We start from the raw sequence: 21,054 nt of genomic DNA, 5'->3' as shown, positions 1-21,054 counted from the left end.
TGTTTCAATATCAAGAAAACAGTGGCTGAGACTCATCAAATGCTCTCAAGTACATATGGTAAGGATGCAATTAGTGAAAGAATGTGTCGTGAGTGGTTTCGACATTTCAAGAATGGTGATTTTAGTGCCGTAGACCAGCATAGTGGTGGAAGAGAGAATGTTTTCGAATATGCAGAATTGGAGACATTGCTGAGTGAAGACTCACGTCAAACTCAACAAGAATTGGCGTGATTAGTGGGAGTGACACAGCAAGCCATTTCAAAACGTCTTAAGCCTATGGGCATAATTCAGAAAGAAGGAACTTGGGTCCTATGTGAGCTGAAATCAAGAGACGTTGAAAGGCGTGTGTGTGTTTGTGAATAGTTGCTTCAGAGGCAAAAACGGAAGGGATTTCTGCCTCGCATTGTGACTGGGGACAAAAAATGGGTTCATTACGATAACCCTAAATGCAAAAAATCATGGGGATATCCCGGCCAAACCGAATATTCATGGCTCCAAGATCATGCTCTGTATCTGGTGGGACCAGCTCAGCGTCATGTACTATGTGGTGTTAAAACCAATTGAAACAATCACAGCTGCTCATTATCGAATGCAATTAATGTGTTTGAGCAGAGCATTAAAAGACAAATGACTGCAATACAGCAAGAGGCATGATAAAGTGATTTTGCAGCATGACAACGTTCGACCCCACATTGCAAAAGGGGTCAAAACGTACTTGGAAATGTTAAAATGGGAAGTCCTACCCCATCCGCCGTATTCTCCAGACATTGCTCCCTCTGACTATCGCCTGTCTAGATTAATGGCGCATAGCCTGCCCGACCAACACTTCCGAAGTCACAAATTGGATCGATTCGTGGATCACTTCAAAATATGAATAATTTTTTTGATGCGGGATTTGTACACTGCCCGAAAGATGGGAGAAAGTAGTGGCCAGTGATGGAAAATACTTTGAATGATACATGTGTAACCGATTTGTTTCATTAAAGCCTCAAATGTTGGGGAAAAACTGCAGAAGCATTTTGTACACCTTGTGCAAAGAGAGGCAAGATTATGATAAAAAGGAAGGGAACATGTTTCTTGTATTGATTAATCTTGAAGTAGGATATTTCTTGCAGAAAGTTTAGGATTACAGCAGACATGAGATGGTCACAATTGCAGCCTGACAATTCCCAGTGTGAAAATTCCAGCTGTCACGAATATTCAACATATATTGGAGCGCACCACAGGCCTCACGGTTATTATTATTAAATCACATAATATATCACTTCAATTAATTCCTTGAAAGCAAACATTGGTTTACTAGGATGAGAACAGAGAAGATCATGCATACAAAGCTGGTAAATCCTGGGTGAAATCTTATCAATTGACAGAACAGATAACTACTCATTTTGTGGACAGTAGATAAGCACTTAAAACAAGAACTGGGACTTGTTAGCTTATTATACAGTTACAAAAGTTCTATTACGTTGTAGAAAGAATGCCTAAATAACTATTTACGAATACAAATCTAAACTTCAAAACTATTAAATGACATGAAGTTGTGTAACTCATTATTTGGTGATTATCTGTTGTTGAACAGGATTCTCAGTCATCTATATCTGTTTGAAGGACAACATTTTCATCTTTCTGCTAGTTTTATGTCGCTGAGCTCGATTACAATTTTGGCTGTAGGTAAATTCCCAAGTGGAAGATTTCATGTCTACAAACAGGTTAAAAATTTAAATATTTTCTGGCATAAAGGTACATTTCATTCCAAAGTCAACATAGTTCCCTTAGAGGCTTAACAAAGCTGACAGTCAAATACAAACATGCTGTCCTTTGAAAAATTGTTACTTTGTGCGAGTTCCTGACCTTTGCCAGCCTGTTTCTTAAAATATCTGCCCAATTTTTTTTCTAGTGTTTGACTGTAGATGTCCGCTTGTTGTTAGGAGCTCTATTTGGAAGTTAAATTTTTAGGATAATGTAAACCTCTACTTATAGTGTTTATATTCTTTTTTTAAAAATTACTGTAAATAATGTTTACTAAATAGTGCACTTCATTACAGGAACTTATACAAATTTCGTACACTAAAGGTGCCAAGTCATTGAGGAATTGTGATCACATGAGTATTCTCAAAACAGAAAAAAAAAAAAAAGAGTAATTGTATTCAAGTTGTTTTTAAAAACTCTTCTTACAAAGCTATAATAGGCCAAATCCAAAATTGTGCTTCCAATTCCTACCTGCTTTTCAAGGCCTTCTTTCTGAGTTTTTACAAAAACCATATCTGTTCTCAACTGATGAATTAATGATTTTTCCGATTCCAGTCTCTGTTGCCAAATCATCCTCTCTTCACTCAGAGCTGTTTGTAATTCTACCATCCTACGTTGCTCTTGACGAACAATGGCTTCCAGCTTAGCACATTTCTCCTATTATAAATTGAGTACTGATGTTAATTATAATGATTTCACGATACTGCACAAGTATTTATTAATAATGCAATCTTTGTAACTAGCAATTATTTTAAACAAGTATTATTTCTTATAATGAAGACACACACACACACACACACACACACACACACACACACACACACACACACACACACACACAAGCACACAAATTAAAATGGTGGTAGAATGTGTAAGCAGATTGTGTCCTGTGCTGAAAATTGATTTTTGGTGCAAGTACAACAGAAAGTGTACTAAAGTTTGAAGTTTTTTCCCAGAAGATCAGGTTTTTATAACTGACCTACAGATTATATTTAATTATAAAAGTACTACATAAACATATGCCTTCTCCACACTTCTACAGTTGCAACTAAATCAACATAAACACCGAATTAATGAGCTAAGATTAGAAGTTCATTTAGTTATTTAACCATCTAATATTATAGTGTAAAAAGAAAAATTTATTGAAGGAAAACTTTTTGTGTGAGACACTGAATTTAACTAAAAATCTTCCAAATCAGGCTAATGTACAATATTAGCATATGCTAACAAAGCAGCATGTCAACAAAATTTTTATAGTGTTGGGAACCATGCAATTTGTATATGGAAGGCTCTACACAAAGCAGCTCCACATGATGTAGTCTACTGACAGAAATCTGCAAATGTGAGTTAAGTACCTAACATCAACATCACACTTATATTTAAACAAATTACAACCCTACTGCTGGAAATCATTGCAAAACAGGGAAGATTTAACAGAATAGTATCTACTGAAACAATATGACTGGCATCAACAGCATCAAAGGTGCAACACAGACCGTAATAAACACCAAAGCTTTAATAGAGCTAATGGTACATGTTAATTAAAACTTGCGAGTAACTCATACGTGGTACTTGCAGTGAATTGGTTGAAGATGGAGTTGAAGAAGAAGAAATGACTGCTTCCTAGGAAAAGAGATGTCAAGCCACAAATTCTGGAATCAAGTACTGTGAGAGAAGTTATTGGAGGTAGATAGTAATTAAAGCTACAGTAAAGAATAAAAGCAGTGGAATGCAACTGAAAAGGAACAACCATATTATGTAAGTATACATCTGAGCCAGAGAGCTGCAACAGATGTGACAGACTACCCAAAATAGTATGTCACATTTCCCACTGCAAATCAAAGTGCAAAACGACCTCAAAACAGATTGTTCCATATGTGCTAACCAAGAGAGAGAGGAGGGAGGGGGGAGGGGGGAGAGGGGGAGTGGGGGAAGGGAGCAAGGGAAAACACAGGAACACATTCTACAGAGGTTGTTTGAACCCCTCTGCAGAGGGCTTCAAGGCATAATCCAACTGGAAAGTCCACCAAAGGGCAGATGTCAGGGGGTCAATGCTCTTTGCGTGCAAAAAGAATCTGATGAGCTGGATGATTAGGAAATTTTCAGATTTTGACATAAGTGAGCATGTCTATGGAATCTTACTCAATGATGGTGGACTGGGTTAAACAATATCAAAAGCTGAAGGTACCACTAAGCCATAAACCTAGCAATCATAGTCCAATCAAGAAGAGACCATGACCTTGTAAACATGAAGAATAGCACAATACACCCCCCAAGAGGTGTGGGCAAGGAAGCACAAAGTGTTAAGCTCTCACACATGGTTTCTAGTTGACAAACATGAGGCGGCCATGTCAGCTTTTTATCAAAGAGGACTCTCAGAACTCAGGACTTTGCAGCAACATCCAAATGCTGGTGCCCAGGTATAGTTCTGGGATAGGATCGATTTTTCTTCTCTGGCTGATTGCAGGAAGTGGTTTTGGAAGAAGGTACCACATAATACATGAGACGGGAGAACCTACCACCCCCATGGTCAAGTTTATTTGTTCAACTAGCAGAGGTCGATGTCGAGTGAATACATACACCACATACTGCTGATGACCTGGACACAGGAGTGGCAAAAATCGAAATCATGGAGACATAATATAACCAAAACCATACTTTTCCAAACTTCAAAATTTGAAAGGCCATCAGTGACCTTCAGTTCCTCTACGCTGTGTTCCTTAATTAGTATCTCACACTTTGTGGACCTGTATGAGGTGTTGCTCCTGCAACTGACATATTCAACTGGTAGCACGTACGGTGAACTTTGGTGAAGTAGGCAGCCACAGTCTTCACAAATTATGTAGTGAGTAGTACACTGGGAAGACATATTCTCTAATCTTTCTTTGTATGTGAATCCCCATCAAAACTGAGGACTTATGTGCTGGTGTCAATCTTGCAGGCCCTGATCTCTTACTTCTCTAAGTGTTTGCCTTGTTCTGCATCCACCTTCAGTGTTAAGTCTTGGTGAAAAATTAATTATTTACCATTTTGTCCTTATGGGGTGTTATGGTAACTGGTATACCACGAAATTGTTTAGTAACTCCGAGGACTAGCTAGGACTTCATTAAGATGGAATCACTTTGTAATTTACTAAGGGAAGGGGATTTGTCAAATATGTTTTCAATACTCACCAAAAAAACATTGGCTTAGTCAAGAGGAAGGACTGTCCATCATTTTGGCTACAAACCAGGAACTGAGAGCATTAAGTGTCTGCAAGTTGCTTGGCTTTGTTTTCTCACCATGGCATGACCAAGGAGGGAAAGTTCCTAGGGTCATAATGATCTGCAATGAATTCCACTCTGCCTGAGGAGACTGCCAGAGCCTCAAGCCCCTGGCTGATAACTTTGATGAAAACCTGCCATGATGCCCTCTACTCCAAACAAGAGATCTTCTTATGGACACTACCTAGCCAGAGCAAAACCTGGCATCATGGTTAGTGCCCCAAATCCTGGTTCCCCCAAACAACCTGCACCTATTCCTCAGCATGCACAAGGTGACAGCTAAGGCATTAATAGTGTGACCTTTGTGTGGTCATAGGGTTACCATTGAACAGGTGCCCAACAAACCCCACTTGGGCAAGTTACCATCCTGGATATGGGATGAGCTTCACCACACCATCCACACATTCTGTAAAGGAGTTTTGAAACAGTGAAAGTCAAATTCAATGGTAGGATTTAACAGTAGATAACCAAAATATATGGTGTATAATAAAAGGAATAAAGTGGAAAAAGCTGTAATCAACATACTACAAGTGAGCTAGGTTAATCAGCAGAGATTCTGTACTAGAGAATAAGTCTGTGGAAAGAGAGTTAGACAGTAAAAGCGCAGGACAGGAAAGGAAAAAGTACTTCAGTGGTTTGATGCCCTGTGATCAGCATGCACATACTAACAGAAGAACTGTGAGTGCCCTGTGCAGGTGGGAAGCTGGCTTGTGGACACATGTAACCAACAGTTAATAAGTGCTACAAGGTAATGCAGTACAAAAGTTGTGAACTGCAAAGCTGAAGGAAGCTATTCGAGCAGGCAACGAGAACAAGGGGGAATGGTAGTCCACTCTACAGTTGTGAACTGGTTAACAGGACATACTCAGCTAACCAGAAGAGAAACTGACATATGGTCAGCATCAGTCTAAGAGAAACTAATTATCAGAGGTGAACTAAAGACATATAGGAATCTGACTCTGTCAAATACATGATCCAAAGGAAGCACTGCAGTAAGAGATTATAAAATAGCTCAGACAAAAACATGACCACATGGAATCTCTCTCTTACCATGTTACCCCTGAAACTGGACAAAATGGTCAATGGAAATGACACAACACAGCCAACAACAGCTCACAAAATGGATACAGTGTAAATATAGCTTCTTGTTGTTCTGAATACATGAGATAGTTAATGTGTTAAAAAAAGTGAACTGTCTTCAGTGTTAGATAGAGGCAAACATTACAGCCAAGTACTACTTGAGGATAGAGACCAAGAGAAAAGAGTTTCCATTGTGCTGTAGAGGTTTTACAAATACAATAAAGTGACCATGGGATGAAACATAGTACACAGAGTGCTTCAGAAACTCATGAACTTAGTACTGAGGGGGTCATAGGCAGAAAGTTCTCATTTAACTCTTAAGAGGTAGTCATCTTTATATGTCCCTTAATTCATAACAATAATACACGGTAGAGCTCATGCGATATTTACAAACACACAATATGAAATTTCAAACGGAGCAGTACGAGTTTTTGAGGAAGAGACTTATCAAATTAAAACACACAATTTTATCCAGAGAATGATGCCTGACCAAGCGAAGTTGGGTGTCATCTGTATATATCTACAGCCCAACAACATGACACAGCTCGGAGCCTTTACACAAGATATTTGATGTAGAAGTTTAGAAATACGGAAAACTACAGGAAGAAGTGTATGAAAGACTGAAAAAGTTGATGAGACTGTTTACACTTATCTAGCTACTCTCAACCAGCCATTCATTACCTTGTGCCAGCCATAAAGTGCTGATAGCCATTAGGGAAAAATTTGCATGCAGCTTATGTTTTCAGAATTCTGAACAACGTGGAGCATGGCTGTGGCACCACAGAACAGACTGCCTGCAATTAGCTGGACTACATAGTACTTCCTACAACATTTCATATTTGAACAGACATTCAAGATGTAAGCTGATCATGACCCTCCTTAATGTTTGGTAGTAGTAGTGTATTTCACTCCTGTTTATGAAAATGGTTTTCAAGCTGGAAGAGTATGGGTGTCAAATTTTATATCAAAGCAAAAGAATAATCAGGTAGCTGCTCCATTGTTTGAGATATGGGAGACGTGACAAGCGAACCTGCCAGAGAAGTGTGCTGACGCCGGCTGTACATACATGGTAGTTGCCAGCTCACATAGCAATATGCAGCCATGGGACAAAACACAAGACAGTATTAAAAACACAATAATTTAAATATCTCTTTTTTCAGAGACGTATAACCTTACTACAAACAAGACAATTCAGAAGGATATTAATTTGACTAGACTAAGTATTTTTTTACCATACATTACAAACCTTTAGAGTAATCAATGTAGCAGTGTCTCTTGAGTTTACTCCTGATTCCGTCTTCAACTGCTGGCATTTTAACTGAGACATTAGTGCTTCCTGATTGCTTTTTGCCTGGTCTATTTGTATACGAAGTCTCATCTCATTGTCAAGAGCGTTTTCCAGTTTGATTCTCATTGACTGGAAATATAAATTGCAAAAGAATATTTCACTCATATACACTCAAATAAAGTACCTCCATCACACATTTGGATTATTTATTTCTGTCAGACAACATAATAAAATAAACATCATGAACAGTATTATCTGTGGCTCAGAGGAAGAAAAAAATAATTAAAGTCTGGTGTTCTCGTTGGAGGAATTACCTACCTTTGTGTGTGTGTGTGTGTGTAAGCATGCATGCACATATGCGAATGGACTACAGCACTTGGGGTACTCGTGAAGTGGCATCGGGAAACAATCATCGTGGAGGTAAGGATAGGAGGAGGAGGATATTAGTGTTTTAACGTCCCGTCGACAACGAGGTCATTAGAGACGGAGCGCAAGCTCGGGTGAGGGAAGGATGGAGAAGGAAATCGGCCGTGCCCTTTCAAAGGAACCATCCCGGCATTTGCCTGAAGCGATTTAGGGAAAACACGGAAAACCTAAATCAGGATGGCCAGAGACGGGATTGAACCGTCGTCCTCCCGAATGCGAGTCCAGTGTGCTAACCACTGCGCCACCTCGCTCGGTGGGAGGTAAGGCACCACTAGTACTCCTATTTGTGATGGGGTGGAAAAGTGGTGATATGGACTTGTAACTTGGAATTCCCGGTGCAATTTCAACCAAACTTTGTATACACTTGACTTATGATCATGGAGGGCTTGTGAAGGGGCTGGCATGTAAAGGCAGAAAAAAACTGATATTAGTGTTGAGTCTTTAAGTGTCACGGTCATTGGGGTGACTGGTGACATCCCTGATTACATTTAACTACCAGGGTTGGGGGAGATGGTAAGAAGGGGTGGCATGTAAAGCATGACTCTGGAACGCTAGGAGTAATTTCAACCAAACTTGATACACATATGACTTACTATCTGGAAAAAATTCTTTGGGACCAGGACGCACTTCCAACACAGGGTGGGATGGGAGTATAAGACACCCTTAGGAGTGGGGGATGAGAGGGATGTGAAATGTAAAAATAATTGTAAATGGCCCATATTAGCATTGATCCTGTAATTTTCAGCATTTTAAGTTTGATTGCTGACACTTCCAAAGAAATTTCAGCCCCAGTGGTTTGATGGGATTTAGGGTGGGAATTCCCGGTGCAATTTCAACCAAACTTTGTATACACTTGACTTATGATCATGGAGGGCTTGTGAAGGGGCTGGCATGTAAAGGCAGAAAAAAACTGATATTAGTGTTGAGTCTTTAAGTGTCACGGTCATTGGGGTGACTGGTGACATCCCTGATTACATTTAACTACTAGGGTTGGGGGAGATGGTAAGAAGGGGTGGCATGTAAAGCATGACTCTGGAACGCTAGGAGTAACTTCAACCAAACTTGATACACATATGACTTACTATCTGGAAAAAATTCTTTGGGACCAGGACGCACTTCCAACACAGGGTGGGTGAGGTTTGTGTTAGGGGAGGAATGGGGATGATGTATGTAGGTCTGCAATATATGAAGAAATCTGAACGAAACATAGTACACATAACGCTTGTGATCTAGGAAAAAATGGTGTTAGGGTAAGATACCCTCAGATCCCCTATTTGTAGGGGTGGAGAGGCGAATTGATGGCATGTTATGCATAACCCTGGAACATCTTGAGCCATTACTTGGTACAAATATGATGTAATATGATGTTGTTGTTGTGGTCTTCAGTCCTGAGACTGGTTTGATGCAGCTCTCCATGCTACTCTATCCTGTGCAAGCTTCTTCATCTCACAGTACCTACTGAATCTGCTTAGTGTATTCATCTATTGGTCTCCCTCTATGACTTTTACCCTCCACACTGCCCTCCAATACTAAACTGGTGACCGCTTTATGCTTCAGATGATGTAATATCTGGAAATAAAAACTGGAGGATGGGAGTATAAGACACCCTTAGGAGTGGGGGATGAGAGGGATGTGAAATGTAAAAATAATTGTGAATGGCCCATATTAGCGTTGATCCTGTAATTTTCAGCATTTTAAGTTTGATTGCTGACACTTCCAAAGAAATTTCAGCCCCAGTGGTTTGATGGGATTTAGGGTGGGAGTAGGAAGTGGTTGACAAAAATAATCACAAACAATGAATGTTTGTGTTGTATCTATAGTACTAGTGGTTGCTATGCAAAATGATAATAGTCCAGATGACAAAGTGACCCACAGGGATAGGATGGGTGCGAGTGAGGAAGGGAAGGGGGTGATATTGTAATGCATAAGTGTGGAATGTGTGAGACAATTTCAACCAAATTTGGCACATGTATCACTTACTATCTGGAAGAACACTACGAGTAAGACCTCCCTAGCATCTGCAGATGTATGGGTTGGGATGGTAGCAACATGTTAAACAATAAGAAATAACTATATTAGTGCCTTATTCAAATGCCACTCCAGTTGCCCAGTTGCTCCCTAATTGGTGACATTTTTTGTTGAACATTTCAGCTCTAGCACCAGGGTAGCAGTGGGAACTGGGTGATGAAAAATTAGGTAGCCGAGTATTGGTAGGTAATCAGCTACTTTCCATATAGGATTATTACTACATCCCCTGCCCCCTCCATGAACCATTGACCTTGCCGTTGGTAGGGAGGCTTGCGTGCCTCAGCGATACAGATAGCTCTACCGTAGGTGCAACCACAACGGAGGGTATCTGTTGAGAGACAAGACAAACGTGTGGTTCCTGAATAGGGGCTGCAGCTTTTTCAGTAGTTGGAGGGCAACGGTCTGGATGATTGACTGATCTGGCCTTGTAACATCAACCAAAACAGTCTTGCTGTGCTAGTACTGTGAACAGCTGAAAGCAAGGGGAAACTACAGCAGTAATTTTTCCCAAGGGCATGGAGCTTTACTTTATGGTTAAATGATGATTGCATTCTCTTGGATAAAATATTCCAGATGTAAAATAATCACCCATTTGGATCTCCAGGTGGGGACTACTCAGGAGGACATCATTATCTGCAGAAACAAAACTGGCATTCTATGGACTGGAGTGTGGAATGTGGGAAAGGTGGGCAGGTAGGGTAGAAAATTTAAAAAGAGAAATGGATAGGTTAAAGGTAGATATAGTGGGAATTAGTAAATTTCGGTGGCAGGAAGAACAAGACTTCTGGTCAGGTGAATACAGGGTTACAAATACAAAATCAAATAACAGTAATGCAGGAGTAGGTTTAATAATTTAATAAAATAAATAGGAACATGTATAAGGTACTAAGAACAGCATAGTGAACTCATTGTTGTAGCCACGATAGACATGAAGCCCATGCCTACCACAGTAGCACAAGTTTATATGCCAACTAGCTCCGCAGATGAAGAAGAAGTTGAAGAAATGTGTGATGTGATAAAAGAAATTATTCAGATAGTTTAGGGAGATGTAAATTTAATAGACACGGGGGACTGGAACTCGATTGTTGGAAAAAGAAGAGATGGAAAAGTAATAGGTGAATATGGACTGGAAGTATGGAATGAAAGAGGAAGCCGCCTGGTATAATTTTGCACAGAGAGTAATTTAATCATTGCTAACACTTGGTTAAAGAATCATGAAAGAAGTTTGTATACATGGAAGAGGCCTGGAGATACTAGAAGGTTTCAGACGGATTATATAATGGTAAGACAGAGATTTAGGAACCAGGTTTTTAATTGTAAGACATTTCCAGGGGCAGATGTAAACAGGATTCCTGTTTACTGAACCTGCTGGTAATAAGTCTAGCACAATGTATCTGAATTACTTCAATGTCTCTCTTTAATATAATTTACTTGGGATCCCAAACACCTGAGCAGTATTCAAGACTGTGTTGCACTAGCATTATATACACTAACTCCTTTATTGGTAAGTTACACTTCCACAAAATTCTACCAACACACCAAATTTGGCCATTTGCTTTACCTACTACTGACCTATTTCATTTCATTTCATATTGGTTTGCAATCTTACACTTAGATATTGAATCATCATGACTGTGTCAACCAGCATACCACCAATACTGTATTTGAAAATTATAGGATTGTTTTTTCTATTCATCTGCATTAACTTACATTTTACCAAATTTTGATCAAGCTGCTGTATCACAACACCATGTAGAAGCAAAGAAGAGGCGGCAGAAAGGTGGAAGGAGTAGATAAAGGATCTATACAAGGAAGATGTACTAGAGGACAATATTATGGAAATGGAAGAGGTTGCAGATGAAGATGACACGGGACATATGATACTGCAAGAGGAATTTGAGAAAGCATTGAAAGACTTAAGTCTAATAAGGCCCCAAGTGTAGACAACATTCTGTTAGAGCTTTGGGACAGTCAGCCATGACAAAAGTCTTCCATCTGGTGAGCAAGATGTATGAGACAGGCGAAAGATGTTCAGACTTCAAGAAGAATATAATAATTCCAATCCCAAAGAAAGCAGGTGTTGACAAGTGTGAAAAATACCATAACTATCAGTTTAATAAGTCATGATTGCAGAATACTAACACAAATTCTTTACAAATTAATGCAAAAACTGGTACAAACTGACCTCGGGGAAGATCAGTTTGGATACCATAGAAATGTTGCAACATGCGAGGCAGCTCTGACCCTATGACTTATCTTACAAGATAGGTTAAGGAAAGGCAAACCTATGTTTCTAGCATTTGTAGACTCAGAAAGAGCTTTTGACAATGTTGATTGGAATACTCTTTTTCAAATTTTGAAGGTGGCAGGTGTAAAATATTGGGAGCGAAAACTATTTGCAATTTGTATAGAAAGCAGATGGCAGTTACAAGAGTTGGGGGGCATGAAAGGGGAGCAGTAGTTAAGAAGGGAGTGAGACAGGGTTGTAGCCTATCCCCGATGTTATTCAATCCGTATATTGAGCAAGCAGTAAAAGAAACAAAAGAAAAATTTTGGAGTAGGAATTAAAATCCAAGGAAAGGAAATAATAACTTTGAGGTTTGCCAACGACATTGTAATTCTGTCAGAGCCAGCAAAGGACCTGGAGGAGCAGCTGAATGGAATGGACAGTGTCTTGAAAGGAGGATATAAGATGAACATCAACAAAAGCAGAATTAGGATCATGGAATGTAGTCGAATTAAATAAGATGATGCTGAAGGAATTAGTTTAGGAAATGAGATACTGAAAGTAGTAAGAGAGTTTTGCTATTTGTAGGATGGTGGGACTCTTATAACCTAAGTAAACATATTATATATTAAATAGTGTATAGAGACATAGTATATACCAAGTACGTATAAGTTGAAAAGTAGGGGAGGACTCTAGGGACCAAAGGAAGTATTAAGAAGGATATACAAAGTGTATAATACATTTGTATATTTACCAGGAAATATTTAATTATAGTGTACATAAAGATGTATACTAGGGCAATAAACCATGAGGCCTACTCATAAACGATTAGGGCGTACCTACATGGAGGTAGGACAACCTGTGGCCTGATGAATAGGGATGTTTTAAAAAGGGGCGTGCGTACAAAAACGGAAGGAGTAAGTGCACTCAAAGGGTCAACCCACCTGTAAGATATTACGTACTGATTGTAGGGGAAAAGGACAGTACTGTGACAGAAGTCACACATTTAATAGGAATTATTTTGGTAAGTTTGAACCCTATATTCCATGAGCAGAATTATGTTTTATTTGATTTTGCAAGTGTCGAGAAGAACACTTTCATTTGCCCAGAGTTCCTCCAGGCTACAAACAGTCTATAATTAATGAGGCTATTACGTACTAAAGAATCAGTACAAAGAATTAGAATAAAGAGTAAAATACTCAAGTGTCATGAACACCTGGAGCTTACAAATGGAAACCAAAGGTTTAGGCCCCACGACTCCTAGATATAAGAGAATTGACTCCAACATTGAGTGAAATACTCCCATTTTATAATCAAAGTAAAATGAAAAAAGAAAATCTAAATAGTAAAGAAAGGGGTTACGCATGGTTAATAAAAGAATGTGGAATGCATACTGTGGAATTATGAATTGTTATTGTATTTAATACTGATGTACATAATGAGCATGTATAAAATATTGCGTGTTCGAGCTGAGGGGAGGGATATGTGGTGATTCGAGAATTTCTGCATAAATTCTAGAACCACTCATCCTTCTACCGTCTCGAACACACAATATTTTAAAAATTAGTGTGAGAATGAACATTCTGCGTGACACATGTTTGTGTGTGCAGGCTGGAAAGGATTTACGAGCACAAGGTAGACGCGACGGTCGAATGGCATCGACAAGTGTATGCCGCTCATGCCACAGAAGCTGTATTGGAAGAACAAGGAGTGTTTATGATTCTTACGGTGTTTTATAATGTTGATTATTCTAATGAGGGAAAAAGAAGAACAGCTGAAAAATTGTTGATTATACTTCATGTGTTGGACTTGCTAGAAGAAAGACATGTTCATAAATTACTTGGTTGTAAAAACTATGCTATTGTAAATGTATTTAATCGGATCTGACGTGAGACGAGTCAGCTGACTTGCACGAGTTTGAATAATTATAGTGGGAAATATTGAATTTGTTCTCTGTGGAAGTTGAAATATACTATGACTGTGTTAAAAGTATTCTTCAGGTACTAAATTATTTCAAAAATAGAGAGAGAGTCTTATAAATTCCCGCAACATTTAGTAAGCCAGCACAATGTAACTGTACAGGTGTGTGTGTGTGTGTGTGTGTGTGTGTGTGTGTGTGTGTCACTCTCTCTCTCTCTCTCTCACACACACACACACACACACACACACACACACAGATGTACAGGTACACTGTGCTAGGACTGCAGTTCTGCACTGAAGTCGAGGCATTGAGGCACACTGAAGAAAGGTTGGAGCAGGGACCTAATAGACTGAGGTCAAGAAGTTTATAAGATTGAAAGACGTGATGCAAGGACAGACTTAAAATCTACACACTTCACAGAAACTGGTGATTGTGGGAAGGATCCAGATGACACGGGTCACAAAGCAGCAACTGAAATCAAGCATACTATGCTCAGCAGTATGTCCTGCTACTGGCCCACTCTCTTCCTGGCCACAGTTTGGCGATGGCCATTAAGTTGGATGGCCAGATGGTTGGTGGTCATGGTCATGGTCATGCAAAATGCTTTGTGAAAATTGCATCGAAGCTCATACACAATATGACTACTTTTACAGGCGGCCCCGCCTCTGATGGTATACAATAAGCTTGTGATAGGACTGTAGCAGGATGTGCTGGGTGGCTCTATCAAACAGCTCTTGCACTTGTGTCTTCCACAGGTATACGATCAAGTAGCAAGAGGATGGGCATGGATGTGGCATGAGGATGGGCCAAAATATTGCATAGATTGGTTGGTTGATGAAATACATTTACATCTAGAGTTGCATACATATCCCGCAAGTCACATGTGGAGCCTGGTGGAGGGCAGCTTGTACCATTACTAGTCATTCCCTATCCTGTTCCACTAGGAAATGGACTGAAGGAAAGATGACTGTCTATGTGACTCCATAAAGACCCTAATTTTTCTTATTTGGTATTTACACAAAACATGGCAGTAGAAGTCAGCAATCTGCCAGAAATGCCGGTTTCCTAAATTTTCTCAATAATGCATTGCAGTAAGAACATCATCCACCCTCCAAGGATTCCTGTTTACTGAACTTGCTGGTAATAAATGGTTCAAATGGCTCTGAGCACTATGGGACTTAACATCTATGGTCATCAGTCCCCTAGAACTTAGAACTAATTAAACCTAACTAACCTAAGGACAGCACACAACACCCAGCCATCACGAGGCAGAGAAAATCCCTGACCCCGCCGGGAATCGAACCCGGGATTGCTGGTAATAAGTCTAGCACAATGTATCTGAATTACTTCAATGTCTCTCTTTAATACAATTTACTTGGGATCCCAAACACCCGAGCAGTATTCAAGACTGTGTTGCACTAGCATTATATACACTAACTCCTTTATTGGTTAGTTACACTTCCACAAAATTCTACCAATACACCAAATTTGGCCATTTGCTTTACCTACTATTGACCTGTACTCGTTTCATTTCATTTCATATTGGTTTGCAACCTTACACTTAGATATTGAATCATCATGATTGTGTCAACCAGCATACCACCAATACTGTATTTGAAAATTATAGGATTGTTTTTTTCTATTCATCTGCATTAACTTACATTTTACCAAATTTTGATCAAGCTGCTGTAGCGCAACACCATGTAGAAATTCTGTGTATGTTGTCCCCTATCCTCTTACAGTCACACAACAACACTTTCCTGTACACTACAGCTTCATCAGCAAATAGTGGCAGATTGCTGCTCACCCTGTGTGAGTGAGTGAGTGAGTGACTGAGGGCCGAGGAGTACCAGTGGCAGGGAAGTGATCCACCTGTTGTTATGACCTTCAGGATATGGTGCAGCCATTGGCTCAGACAATAGTAAGGAGATGGTCAGTGCAGCAGAGGTCCATCAGCGTACAAAAAAGGGCAAATGTAAACTAGCATCTGTGGTCCATAATGATAGCGGCAGATAGCGAAAATGGACAGTCCACATGGAGATGAAGGTGGTGGCTACTGTGGCAGTGGTGACATCAGGTAATGACACTACTCAGGCCAGCAGGTGACACTGTCCACTATGGTGAGGAGATAGCAGCAGCCATCAGAAGAAGCTAGAGAGCCGAAGAGGTCCATGTGAATGTGGGCACAGCGATGTCTGATGTCTGGGAAGGTGGCGACGGGGATATATATGTGGCATCCGACATTGGCATGCTGCCAGGCGAAGCAGGTGCGAGTCCAAGTCCTGTAGTCCCTCTGAATATCTGGCTACACAAAATGCTACATCACTAGAATGACAAATGCACGCATGCCAGGAAGTGGCAGGTTTTGGTCAAATGTGGCCTTGCGGAAGGCAGCACACAGGAATTGGTGCACTCACCCAGTGGATACAACACACCAAATACTATTGTCTGAGCTGGGAGCTGTGTAGTCTAGTAACATCACCCAGACAAAGGTAGATGAGTTCTGGATCATGCTCCTGGGCGGTGCTAAGTGCCTTGTAGTCCACGGACGAGTTGACGGCACAGATGTAGCGGAGGTAGTCAGTGATGACATTGTCAATTCCCAAAATGTGACATGTGTCGGTGGTAAATTTGGATATGGACGACAGCTGCTGGAATTCACGTGGGGTGCACTGGTCAAAGTCTTTTGCAAGAGCAAACAGTGGGGGCTCCTAATTGGTGAAGACTGTAAAGTGAGAGGCCTCCACCGATGGCCGAAAGTATTCGACTGCCTCGTAGTCGTTGAGGATCTATCTGTCGTATGCATCCCAGCATCACTGAACAGCAGAGAGCTTGCTGGAGAAGAATGCAAGAGACTGCCAGGGGTCACTGACGTGCTGTTGCAAGATGGTGTCAATGGCCGTCTGGCTACCATCGACCACTATGGCAAGTGGGGCGATGGGACAGGGATGGGCGAGCAGGGTAGCGTCCGCCATGTTGCACTTAGTGGCAGAGAAGCTATTTTACATTTGTGATGTACCAGCTTGCTCCCTCTTGTTTGGACGCCATGGAGTGCAGCTCCTGCATAGCGGTGGCATTCCTCAGAAGACAGTGGAAGAAGTTTAACATGCTGAGGAAATGGTGGAGGTCCTTGAGCGTCTCTGGGAGTGGGAAATCGAGGATGGCTAGTACACTGACAAGCAATGAATGTGATCCGGCAGAGGAGAAGATGTGGCCCAAGAATGCCACCTCACTGACACCGAGAATGTACTTTCCTGTGTTCATGACGATGCTAGCATCCTGGAGGCATTCGAAAATACGGTAGAGGCGATCGATCACGGTATTCCTTGAGTGTCCTGGAAAACACGAGTATGTAGTCCAGGTAGGTGAAACAGCCTTGCAACACACCATCCAAGAAACGCTGCCATGTTTGGGCGGCACTATGAAGGCTGAAGATCATAAAGGTCTTCTGGATATCCTCAGGTGCTACCGGAATCTGGAGGAAAGTTTGGTGCAGTCAATCATGCTGAAAATTCAGCTGTGTTAGAACGGCAGCAGGTATCAATCAGAGATGGCGCACTAGTTCACCTCCTGGTGATCCTGCATGAGCACCTGGAACCACCCATCTTCTCAACAAGGTGAAGGATGAAAGTACATGGGCTTTTCCAAGGACACATCACATCAGCAGTGGGCAGCTCGTCAAATGCGACCTTGACGATTTTCAGTTTGTGTGGTGGTAGGTACCGGGGCCAGCAGAAGTACGGTGTCCCAGGAGCCACGTCCATGTAGTGTAAAGTTGAATGGTGGATCTCCTGAGGTGCACTGAACAGATATGTAAGAGCAGGAAACTGCACCAGTAGGTCGGCATATGCATTGAAAGACACCACTGGCTTCACGTCGAGAAGAACAGTGAAACAATTGGTGCATTTCGTTGATCTCCCAATGTCGCAGTCAATGATGCACCGGCCTTCAAAGTCAATGAGCATGCAGTAGTGTCCGATGAAGTCCATTCTGGTAATGGGGTCAGTGACGGTGAAGGTTCAAGGGAGGTGCCATTGTAGGCCAAGGTTGAGAACATGGTGATATATGCCATAGGTGACAATGGTGGAGTTGTTTGCTGCCATGAGGAGGATGGCTGAGATGGTGCCAGATTCTCATATAAGCCGCCACAGAGAGACAGACAACAGGAAAAGTGAGGCAGGGCCAGCATTGCAGATTAACAGATGCTGGGAGATCAACTAACAGCCAGGCATGCCTAATTATGGTGGCTGTTGGTGTTTAGGTGCCAAGAGTAGGCCTCCATGCAGTTTGCAGCATCTGTACTAAAACGCTTGCAGCATCAGCAGAGGCCGTCTGTGTCGCGAGAGGTGTTAGCAGGTTGGTTAGGGCTGTGGTGGTGGTAGCCGTTGTAGCACTAGTGGGCTGAACTGTGCGGGAGGTGGCGACTGGAATTGAGGCGGGCCACAGTTGCTTGTAGCATTGTTATGTCAGCGCTGAGGTGGGTGAGGATATCGCTGGGCCCTATGCTGCGGGCCAGTGCGGACAGCATGTCGAGCAGTGAGGAGGGGGTTGAAACGGAGTAGCTGGAGGAATGATGATCAGCTGCCTGTGCCACATGGGGGTGGGGATGGCAACAGCAGTGGTTTCAGGCAAGGAGACTAGCATCTCGTGATCTCAGTCGGTGAGCATCAGAGTGTCTCATAGCTGTTGGTGGCTAGGAGCAATGAAATGGCATCTTGGACCTCCACTTGCCTCGCACTGGCTGATCACCATAGCGAACTTGGTGGTATCCTGAGTGATGCCGCAACCAACGAAGATGGTGTCCCCCAAGGAAAACCACAGGTTCAGATCCCGCAGCATCAAACACAGTAGGTGAGCCACAGCATGGCTGGACAGAGTGTTAGTGGCATACGGGGCAATGGGCACCAGTGGGTCAAAGCAGGGAAGGATGGCAGTGGAGGCAACAGAAGCAGGAACCGGTGCAGGAGTTGGCTGTGGAGTCTGGTGCTGGTGGTAGGGCCACTGGTGGTTGCATCGCCACAAGGAGTGCATGCAGCTCAGCACTGCTGCCTTCCAGTTCCATGAGACATGTGGACAGGCCAGCGATGATGTCATGGGGTGCCAGAGCACTGTCACATGCAATGCAGCGTCGGTTGGGAGGGAAGGAGGAAGCCACTGCCACAATGTTGCAGAAAGGACATCAAAAGAAGACAAATGGCTCTTGATGTGAAACAACAGTGTCTGTAGCATTAAAACTGGTTGCTGGTGGGATGTGGACGTGTGGGAGAATTGAAATAAGCGCTAACAGAACAAGGTGGTAATACCCTGCTGAAATAGGATATTAAGTCGACGGAGTCTATTTTTGGGTCACCAGTGTAGGAATGTTTCCTTACTTAACTTATAAGTCACTTGCCCAATGATAGAGCAAGGTATGGTAGGCTCTGTACAAAGACCAACACATAAAATAGTCTTGAAACTCATAAGTTCCGAAAAAGTCACTTGCCGGTGTGATTGGTGCTGGAAACAGGTGTAGCACAGTAGAAAAGGTGAACACCGAGGCAGGTGACAGTCTCCTCCCTAAGTTTCACCAGTACAATGATATTCCGACATGGCGTGCAAAATCAGTAGTCTTCAGCACAAGATGTGGCACAAAACACCATTTATATGCCCAGCTGCATAGCAGGGGTAGAGATGGCAGGGCATGAGTGTCTCTCAAAACTTCATGGTGTGCACCTCAATGTGGTGTGTCCGTATTGGTGCAAGCGCACGCAGGAACTGACGTAGACACCACGGAAGAGGGAGACTGGTCTAGAGTAGGTCGGCAGAAGTCTCGCTATGGACTGAGCTATTTTTGCCCACCAGTAGTCAGCGATCATAATGTGCAGGTATCCGGTTACCATGGCAGGAATGACAGCTTGGTATGGAAATAACATGCAAAGGGAGAAACCGGCTGCCTTAGCAGACAGCTATTGAGAGCTAGGTCTATATGGAACTCCTAAGACAGTTGTGTGGCAAAAGGCCACCACACTGTCAAACAAGTGGACTCGAACCTAAATATAATAAACTTACCACATACAGGTGTGCATAAAGAATGATTTCATAACAGTGACTATCATATTTTTCAAAATAAACCTCAATATATCATTCTGCATGAAGCAGAAATATTTACATAAAGACAATGAAATGCTTATTAGCTGTATTTTACCTCTATAAGCTCTGAATCTTTTCTGTTGGAGATACTGGCCCTCTGACGTTCAGCTTCAAGAAGTGACTGTAAGTGTCTAACATTATTTTTTTCTTTGTGAAGATCATTTTCAAAGTCTCTAACTTTCACTCTTTCCTTCTCCAATAGCACACTGTGAACAAACATACATGTAATGTATTTTTTTAAAATTTTATTGAGAACCACATATTGTCAAGAACACAGATACAAAATAAAACTTACATGAACTGCTGCAATCTTTCTTCATGGTACACTGTCTGTCTTTTTAGATTCTCAATTTCCATTTCTTGTTCTCTTTGCACTCTCATTAAATCATTTACTTTTTTCTCAGATTCTAAGTTACATGCTTTTTCCTTGTTCAAACTTTCAAGTAACTGCAGAACATGTTTCTTTCCAGATTCCACAGCTGCTTCAAGTTGTTCAACTGAAAAAACCATAAAAGAGTCTTGAGCAATGAATAGTGGGTTTTCTCATTCTCATGAAATCTATACTACCTGCCTCATTCATATACAAGAAGAAGTGGCACCATATACAAGAAGAAACGGCACAATAACTGTCTTAACATAGAAATCAACAATGAATTCACTTTTATAATAATATGGACGTATGTATGTATGTTCCACATATCCTCCTAAGCCACTGTATAAATTTCAACCAGACCTGGTACATAAATCACTTATTGTCAGGAAAGTCCCCAGTGAGTGGGGGAGGGCATAAGAACTAGCTACCTCTCAAACTTTTTTCCTTGCTGACAACTCCCCCCCCCCCCCCCCCCCCACAAGAATTGAGAACAAGTGAATTTAAATTACTTATTTATTAAAATTAAAAACAGAGAAACAGACAGGTTATTAGTTACCATCACAAGGCAAA

The 21,054-nt window shown here is 41.5% G+C and overlaps 1 protein-coding gene across 1 annotated transcript in view; it reads right to left on the bottom strand.

The window, feature by feature from the left end:
* The window catches only part of LOC126456042 (A-kinase anchor protein 9-like), a 499,264-nt gene that overhangs the window by 64,039 nt on the left and 414,171 nt on the right, over window positions 1–21,054 (bottom strand). Inside the window, exons 42-45 of the mRNA XM_050091796.1 lie at window positions 20,407–20,608; window positions 20,167–20,317; window positions 7,339–7,509; window positions 2,221–2,406 (exon numbers count right to left, since the gene is read on the bottom strand). Of these exons, the coding sequence (XP_049947753.1) occupies window positions 2,221–2,406; window positions 7,339–7,509; window positions 20,167–20,317; window positions 20,407–20,608 (710 nt within the window). The remainder of the gene's footprint in view (window positions 1–2,220; window positions 2,407–7,338; window positions 7,510–20,166; window positions 20,318–20,406; window positions 20,609–21,054) is intronic.

This window comes from Schistocerca serialis, chromosome 2 (assembly GCF_023864345.2).
Source record: "Schistocerca serialis cubense isolate TAMUIC-IGC-003099 chromosome 2, iqSchSeri2.2, whole genome shotgun sequence".
In the NCBI taxonomy this organism is placed as follows: Eukaryota; Metazoa; Arthropoda; class Insecta; order Orthoptera; family Acrididae; genus Schistocerca; species Schistocerca serialis.
The sequence above is the reverse complement of the archived record's forward strand: the minus strand, read 5'-3'. Positions and strand labels throughout refer to the sequence as shown.